We start from the raw sequence: 7957 nt of genomic DNA, 5'->3' as shown, positions 1-7957 counted from the left end.
CCGCTCCGCTCCGCTTATTGCCGGTGCCCGCCGCGTCCACCTGGTCCCGCCGCCATGCGCAGCCGGAGCAACTCGGGTGTGCGGCTGGACGGCTACGGGCGCCTAGTGCAGCAGACCATCCTCCGGCACCAGGTGCGGGGCCTGCCGGAGTGGCGGGCGGGGGGAGGGACCGGAATCCGCCTCGCCGCGGAGCCCCGGTGCGTCCCGCCGGCCCCTGGGCCTGGGGAGCCGTCACCGGACCCTGCGGGCCGGGCTAGGCGGAGTTAACTGGGAAAGGGGGCCGCGGCCCCTCGGTGTGTCCCCCCTCCGCAGGACGCGGTGACGGGCCTGCTCCCCGCCAGCGCCGACCACCAGGATGCCTGGGTCCGGGACAACGTCTACGGCATCCTGGCCGTCTGGGGACTGGGTCTGGCCTACCGCAAGAATGCTGACCGCGACGAGGACAAGGCCAAGGCCTACGAGCTGGAGCAGGTAGGAGGGAGCTGGTGGCAGGGGGACCTGGCCAGTGGTACCCGGGAGCCGGCTGTCACCTCCTGGCTGGTTTGCTTTTGGCACGGCCCAGCTCTGGGGCCAAAAGACCACTGGAGGCTGTGCAGTGAGAATGGAGACAGGGCTGTCCTCGGGCGTGGGGGAGCAGTAGGAAGGGATGTCAGAGCCCGCTCCTCCCAGAGCACACTGGAGCCCAGCCGGAGGGTCCCGCTCTCTGGCTCTGGAGTGATCTGGAGACGCAGCCCTTCTCCCAGGGGCTGGGGAGCTGCATCCTGCAGCCATGCCCTCCCTCCCCCTGCACAGCACAGCAGCTTGGCCTTGCTGGCAGGCCAAGAAACCTTGCTTCCTTCTGCTGTTGCCTAGGGAGAAGGGGCCATGGAAATGTGAGCAGGGGCTCTGATTACAGACACTGGAGCCCTGCAAAGGTCAGCAGCCAGCTGATCCTGAGTCAGGGTTTCTCCTGGCTGTATGGGGATTAACGAGGCTGTTTTCCTTGTTCCTGCAGAGCGTGGTGAAGCTGATGCGGGGGCTGCTCCAGTGCATGATGAGACAGGTAGGGGCTGGAGAGCGCCTCAGAGTCGGGTGGTCTCCTCAAAGCCTAGCTCTGCCACAAAGACTGTCAGTCCCAGCTGTGCTGGGTCTTGCCAGCCTTCCCTGACGAGCAGAGGGAAGGTCCCCTTCCAGCAAGTCTTGAAATAAGCTCTGACTTGGCATCTGTCCCTGGTTTGATGGAAGTCCCAGTGCTGTGGGCTGGGGGCCAGTGGAGGCTTTGCCAGCTGCTCCCTGTCTTGTGGCCTGGCTGGCGCTGGGACTCCACAGCTCTTCTCCCTGAGGGCATTTGGGGGGACCCTTTTCTCTCCACATGGTGCAACTGTGGCTGTGGGCCCTCTGTGGCTGCAGCCCCGCACTGGGGCGGCATGTGAGCCTGCACTCGCTGCCTTGGTGCATGGAGGGGCTCAGACCAGGGGCTGTAGGATTTCTGCCCTGCCGGGCACAGCTCCACATGCTGGGCTGATGGCGTGGGGCAGCCCTTGGCTCTGGGCCTGCCAGACCTCTCTGGAGACAGAGTTTGATGAACCTCTGCATCTCCTTGCCCTTCTCAAGGTGGACAAGGTGGAGGCGTTCAAGTACAGCCAGAGCACCAGGGACTGCCTGCATGCTAAGTACAACACCCACACCTGTGCCACCGTGGTGGGGGACCACGAGTGGGGTCACCTACAGATGGATGCCACCTCGCTCTACCTGCTCATGCTGGCACAAATGACGGCCTCAGGTGATGCTGTTGGGAGATGCTATTGCACCTTTGAGCATGCTGATCTCCAGGGCTCTCCATGTTCTCAGTTTGGGTGCAGCTTCCTGGGTGCCAAGCTGCTGCAATGGCCTCCCTGACCTCACTCTTTTCTTACTCTCACAGCACCTGAGGTGGATTTGGGCCCCTCAGTGTTGTCTCTCTAAGAGCTCCCGTTTGCCTGAAGACCCAGAGCTGCCATAGTGGGGTGGAAGTGGGGATGGGAGCCAGCCAGGACGTGGCTCCTGTGGGGCAGACGTGCACTGAGGAGGAGGGGTCTGGCCTGGGTGACTGCAGCCCCTTCCTAGGGACGCCTGTGGGCTAGGAGTGATTAATGTGAATTCCTCCCCCTGTTTCAGGCCTCCACATAATTCACAGCCTGGATGAAGTCAACTTTATCCAGAACCTTGTGTTCTACATTGAAGCAGCCTACAAAACTGCGGTGGGTAGCCCGTGCTGGGGAAGGGGAGTGTGTCCTGGGGGTGCAGGTGGTGGGATGGTGTATAGGGGCAGCTGTGGGTCCCTCCTGAGCTGCAGTGGGCAGAGTCCCACAGAGCCTGCTGGGAGCACCACCAATGGGTGGGATTTGAAGGCTTTCTGGGTGTGCCGTGAAATGCTGCCTGCTCCAATGTGCTGCTGCCTCTATGCAGGACTTTGGGATATGGGAGCGTGGGGACAAGACGAACCAGGGCATCACTGAGTTGAATGCTAGCTCCGTCGGCATGGCCAAGGTGAGCTGGGGAGAGGTGCTGGGTGGGTGCCAGGGAGCACCAGTGGTCCTGTGCTGCTTTTTTACAGGGAAGGCTGGCCATGTTGAACTCTTGAGGCTCAATGCCCCATGGCCCATGCAGTGATAGGTTCCTGGGGAGGAATACCCTTCTCCCCGTGTGCTGGGATAAAACTGTGCCCCTCTTGCCTGAGTTTTGTCTGAACTGGGAACGAGAAATTAATTGGAGTGTGTGGCAGAAATGTCCAGGGCTCTGCTGATGTCTGGCTACCTTTGGCTTTGGAGATGTGATCACTTTCTGCCCAGGGGTGCTCTGCAGCCACAGAAGGGTTTAAGTTTGTTTAAATTTGGGCAGTGTGTTACACAGAGGGGCTGGCATAGGGTAAGAGCTCTTACAGATGAGCAGTGTGGTGGAGGACTTGCTGCTTTGGGTCTTGCCCTGCTTGCAGGCTGCCCTGGAGGCATTGGATGAGCTGGATCTCTTTGGAGCAAAGGGAGGCCCGCAGTCAGTGATACGGGTGCTGTCGGATGAGGTGCAGCACTGCCAGGTGAGACCCACAAGTGTGTTACACCATTGCAGGGTGAACTGTGACCCGCTGGGTTGCGGTGTGAGCAATGCCCAGCCTGGCAATCTAACCACCCCTCCTTCCCCTTTGCCTAGTCCATCCTCCACTCGATGCTGCCCAGGGCCTCCACATCCAAGGAGGTGGACGCCAGCGTGCTCTCTGTCATTTCCTACCCAGCATTTGCTGTGGAGGACAGCGAGCTGGTGGAAATCACCAAGCAAGAGATAATCACAAAGCTGCAGGTAAGCAGCTCTGCCCTTGTCTTGCCCTTCTCAGGAGACGGCTGCAGTCCAAAGTGTTGTAGCCCTTTTCTCCCCAAAAATATGCTTTGGGAGGGGGTACTGGGGCATGCCCTCTCACAGTCTCTGTGACCTGTGACAGAGGTCTGCAAAGAAACAGTCCTGTGTACTGTGGCCCTAAGCTGTGATCATGGTGCCTGAGCACTAGGTGAGCGAGTGAGAGGGTATTTGGCTGGAAGAAACCCCCTGCCATGCTTCTGCATTGAAGTTTGAAGGCATTTCATGCTGTGCCCCCTACTCAGCACCTCTTTCCCTGCCTTCCAGGGGCGCTACGGCTGCTGCCGCTTCCTCCGGGATGGATACAGAACCCCCAAAGAGGTAAGTGTCCTCGGCCCTGCCACCTGCCAGAACTTGACTGCCAAGCAGCAGCTGCCCTGGGCTGTGTTTGCAGCCCCCCTGGCTGCAGTGCAAAGGCTGTGGTGAGGAGCACTGGGAAGATGAGAGCCCTGAGTAGCCCCAGGCAGTGTTATGGGTCTGGGCAAGGCTTCCCAAAATGCCACAGCCTATTGCAGAGGTGGTACATCTGACCCATGCCCATAGCAGATGGATAGAAGCTGGCTCTGCCTGCATCTTGGGACATGGTGGTGGTGTGTATCTCTTAGGCTGGGAAAGATGGGACCAATGCCCTGTGTGGGAGCCCTGCCAAGGTGGGCTCTTTCCCCAGCTCTCCCAGGGCCGCACAAGCCCTGAGCGAGGGCCAGAGGCCTGTGGAGATGACCATGCAGTGCTCCTCCCCGATGGCCTCGGCTCTGCGGTAGCACTGGAGGTCACAAAGCTGCTTCTCCCTCTGCCGGGACAGCAGGCAGCTTGTGTGCTGCCACACTTGGCTCTCAGCGGAGCGAGTGGAGACTTTCTTCTGCTGCTCTGGGGAGGAAAACCAGGAAAATTTTATAAGCAACAGTCACATTTGATAACCACAGAACCAGGAAATGGTACTTGGAGGCTCTTCAATCATCACCAGCTGATGGGGCTCCTTTGGGCACGAGTGCCTCTAAATGCTCCTCCTCTGCTGTGCCTCTTCAGACCTGGCCATAATAGGCAGCCTGTGTGGCTGCATCTCTCCAGAGCCAGAGAAGACCAGCAGCATCTCCAGTCTAACTTTCCCAGTGCTCATGAGCTTTGCCAATGTGCAAAGCCGCAGATTACTTCTGGGGAGTTGCGAGGCATGGGAAGGGCAGCATTGCCTGCAGTGGCACTGCAGCTGGCTGGAGTCAAATGGGAGTTTGGGAGCAGCAAGGGGGCTGTTATGCTGTTGTACAAGGCTCTGGGGTGCTCTCCTGGGGACTGGGTAGGCTCCCTTTGCCCAGGAAGGCTTCAGTACCTTTGGCATTAGTGCAGGGGGCTTGGGAGAGGTTGTCTGATGGGAAGGACGCAGCCTGGAGATGAAACTGCTTTTCAGCTCTGTCTCGGTCATCATCTGCAGGGGAGGACTGGGAGGGCATTTGAAGCTGGGGTCTCGCGGGGAGTAGGACCCCTGTCAGTTTGAGGGGACCCTGCCACCCACCACCTGCCTTGCTGTCATGCCCTCCCTGCAGGACCCCAACCGCCTCTACTATGAACCTGCTGAGCTGAAGCTGTTTGAGAACATCGAGTGTGAATGGCCTCTCTTCTGGGCATACTTGATCATTGATGGGATTTTCAGTGGAAACATGGAGCAGGTAAGTGAGGCAGGACCTGCTGGGCTAGAAGGAAGTCCCTAGCAAGGAAGGCATGTGGGGGAAGGATGCAGGGAGCCATGACCAGGGGCAGATCCCCTGTCCTCTCTTCTCAGGTGCAGGAGTACCGGGAAGCCCTTGAGGGGGTTCTCATCAAGGGGAAGAATGGGTTGCGCCTGGTGCCAGAGCTGTACAGTGTCCCACCAGATAAGGTGAGCAGTCCTGAGCTACAGTGGGAGCAGGAATGTCTCATTACCAATTAGGTTTTAATTGCTTATTAACCCAAATTGTTAGTAAAGCAGCACATGTAGTGCATGGAAACCCCATGTAAAAAAAAAGTGTGGCTTGGAGCTGTTATAAAACCATGTTGGATAAATAAACTGCTTTTTTTTCCCCCCAAGTGTTTCTTGCCCCCATACACAAGGGTGCTTTGCTGACAGGCTGCTAGCCTGGAGTCTGAGTCCTCTGAGAGCTCAGGACACACAGACCTGGGCGGAGGAGGTTGTGCTGAGCTCCCATTCAGTGGCGAGGGTGTTTGTGTGGGCCTGAGCTGAGAGCAACAGCCTCCTGGTGCCCAGGTGGTACAGGAGAGATGCTTTCTTCACCAGCATCCAAGAGCATTGCCCCGGTGCTCCTGGGGCATGTCAGTCATTCCTGTGGGATGGCCCACGTTGGGAACCCAAACGCAGTCTGAGCAGCTGATCTGTTGTCTGATGCCTGGGGCAATCATGAGAAGAAGGGAGGAATGTAGCCAGGATGTTTTGGACCCTCTGTGACAAATGCTTTCATAGGCTTTTTTTTTTTTTAAGCCTTAAACTGCTGGACTTCAAAATGCAATGATGATGCTTCCTTCAGCATCCTATGTCTGGGGATCCCTGCCTGACCTCCTGGTTTGTCTTCCAGGTGGATGAGGAGTACAGGAACCCCCACACTGTGGACAGGATACCCATGGGCAAGCTGCCGCTCATGTGGGGGCAGTCCCTCTACATCCTGGGTTGCCTAATGGCTGAGGTATGGTCACCCATGGTGCTGGGGAGGGCTGTGGGACCAGGATCTGAGCTCTGAAAGGGCAAATGCTGCCACCCTGAGCCAGCTACCATGGGGAAGTTGTCACCTCTATCCCCCAGGACTTCTTAAAGGTGGGTTGTCCATAGGCATCACCCATTCTGTCCTGCCCGTTAAACGTTCATTTCCTCATACCTCTTTCTCCTCAGGGGTTTCTAGCTCCTGGTGAAATAGATCCCCTCAACCGCCGGTTTGCAACTGTCCCCAAGCCTGATGTGGTGGTCCAAGGTGAGGGAAAGGGACTGGTCCCACCCCTGTGCCTGGCAGGCCTGGGGACTCTGCCCATGCAGAATTCACGGGGGTGGCTCTGCTTGCTGGGTGGCTGCTGGTGCAGCCAGATCTCAGCCTGGGCAAAGTGGGTGTAAGATGGGCTGCAAGTCCTTCCACTCCACCTGCATTGCCTCAGGGAAATATCACCTGCTACAGACTCCTCTGCAGAGGTTGAAAACTATCTTGTCCTCCTGCCACTCAGCAGGGAAGGCTTGGGTGTAGAAAGTGTTACGAGGAGCAAGACAGACCTCTGCAGTGGGAACTGGTTCACAGAGGGACCCCAGACAGCTGCCTCTACATGATGTGGCACCTTGTATGTGTCCCCAAAGGCCAGGCGCAATCCTGTCACACCCCCGTGCCCCTGCCACACTGACCCTGTCCTCCCTCCGCAGTGTGCATCCTGGCAGAGACGGAGGGGATCAAGGCAGCCCTGAGGAAGGAGGACATCGACGTGGAGACTGTGGCAGATGTCTATCCCATCAGAGTGCAGCCTGCTCGCATCCTCAGCCACATCTACGCCCGGCTGGGTGAGCTGGGCTCCTGGCTGCTGTAGCAAAGGGGGTGCAGAAGGGTCTATCCCATCCCCTGGCACTCCTGCTCATAGATGCTGATGTCCTGCCCTGCTGCTCTCTGCCTGGCTGATGAGGGCTCTGCCAGCCATTCCGTGGCCCAGTAAAGCTACTCCTGCCCAAGGGGAGCTGGGGTGGCAGGCAGTGCTATTCAGGGTGATTCTGAAAGGGATAAAGTTTTGGCATTGTAGTTGCACAGTCACTCCAGGGACAGGCACAGGCTCTGATCTATACAGGATGGACTTGGTGTGGGCAGGAGCCTGCTTTTGTTCCTGTACCCAGATCTCAATTGGGGTGGCAAGCTGGATCCCAGAGAAGGGTCCCTTGGCAGTCCCTGGCTGAGGGAGCCTGTAGCTCATGTGGGATGGCTGTTGTTGGAGGGTTGGCAGGGCTGAGTGAGGGGAGGGTGTGCTCAGAGCTCTGCATGCTGCAGTCCCTCGGGCATGGGACTTGCGCAGGAGCTGGAGACCCAGCCTGGGCCAAAGGGGAAACCTGATCCCCCGTAGGCTGCACGCACTGGCTAAGTTAAGCCACCAAAAGGCCAAGTGTGACATGGGCAAAGGGGACAGGGGAGCAACCTGGCAGCTGCCAGGGCTGACATGACCAAGGGGCGATGCTGCTGCTGTACCATCCTGGGCTCTGGAAGTAATCCAGGAGCAATGAGAATGCTGATAGAGCTGTCAGCTTTGGGGGGCCAGCCCTGTGCAGGTGGGTACCCCTGGCCCTGCCCCAGCTTCTGACATCCCCAAAGACCTGGAGGCCTTTGTTGCAAAGGTCAGGACAGGCTGTATGTCCCTGTTTCAGCAAGAGTCCCTGGGCATGGCCTGGGTGTCTCTAGCCCCCTGGGCAGGGCTGGGGGACAGAGCATCACCATCCCTTAGAGCTGTGCCAGCTCAACACAGGGTCCTGGGGCACTCCAACCACAAACCAGCCTTTTCCTGCTGGCTGGTAGCACAGAGGCCTGTCTCTGCTGCTGCATCTGCTTTTGTGAGAAGGCTTGCACTAAAAAGTCCTCCTTCTGCCCCCCCC

At 58.3% G+C, this 7957-nt stretch overlaps 1 protein-coding gene across 9 annotated transcripts in view; it reads left to right on the top strand.

Moving 5' to 3' along the window:
* The first annotated feature begins 49 nt into the window (after positions 1-49).
* The window catches only part of PHKA1 (phosphorylase kinase, alpha 1 (muscle)), a 19761-nt gene continuing 11853 nt past the window's right edge, over positions 50-7957 (top strand). For all 9 annotated transcript variants that reach the window (XR_774302.1, XM_010567071.1, XM_010567072.1 and 6 more), the window contains exons 1-14: positions 50-132; positions 313-471; positions 995-1042; positions 1594-1762; positions 2137-2219; positions 2428-2508; positions 2954-3052; positions 3166-3312; positions 3634-3687; positions 4905-5027; positions 5141-5236; positions 5928-6035; positions 6239-6317; positions 6752-6886. Coding sequence is in view for 8 of the 9 variants with exons in the window: in XM_010567071.1 (XP_010565373.1) it covers positions 55-132; positions 313-471; positions 995-1042; positions 1594-1762; positions 2137-2219; positions 2428-2508; positions 2954-3052; positions 3166-3312; positions 3634-3687; positions 4905-5027; positions 5141-5236; positions 5928-6035; positions 6239-6317; positions 6752-6886 (1459 nt within the window). In the remaining variant the exon portion in view is untranslated. The remainder of the gene's footprint in view (positions 133-312; positions 472-994; positions 1043-1593; positions 1763-2136; positions 2220-2427; positions 2509-2953; positions 3053-3165; positions 3313-3633; positions 3688-4904; positions 5028-5140; positions 5237-5927; positions 6036-6238; positions 6318-6751; positions 6887-7957) is intronic.

This window comes from Haliaeetus leucocephalus, unplaced genomic scaffold (genome assembly GCF_000737465.1).
Source record: "Haliaeetus leucocephalus isolate CR32 unplaced genomic scaffold, Haliaeetus_leucocephalus-4.0 Scaffold226, whole genome shotgun sequence".
Taxonomy (NCBI): Eukaryota; Metazoa; Chordata; class Aves; order Accipitriformes; family Accipitridae; genus Haliaeetus; species Haliaeetus leucocephalus.
Note: the sequence above shows the minus strand (reverse complement) of the source record. Positions and strands in the feature narration are given on the sequence as shown.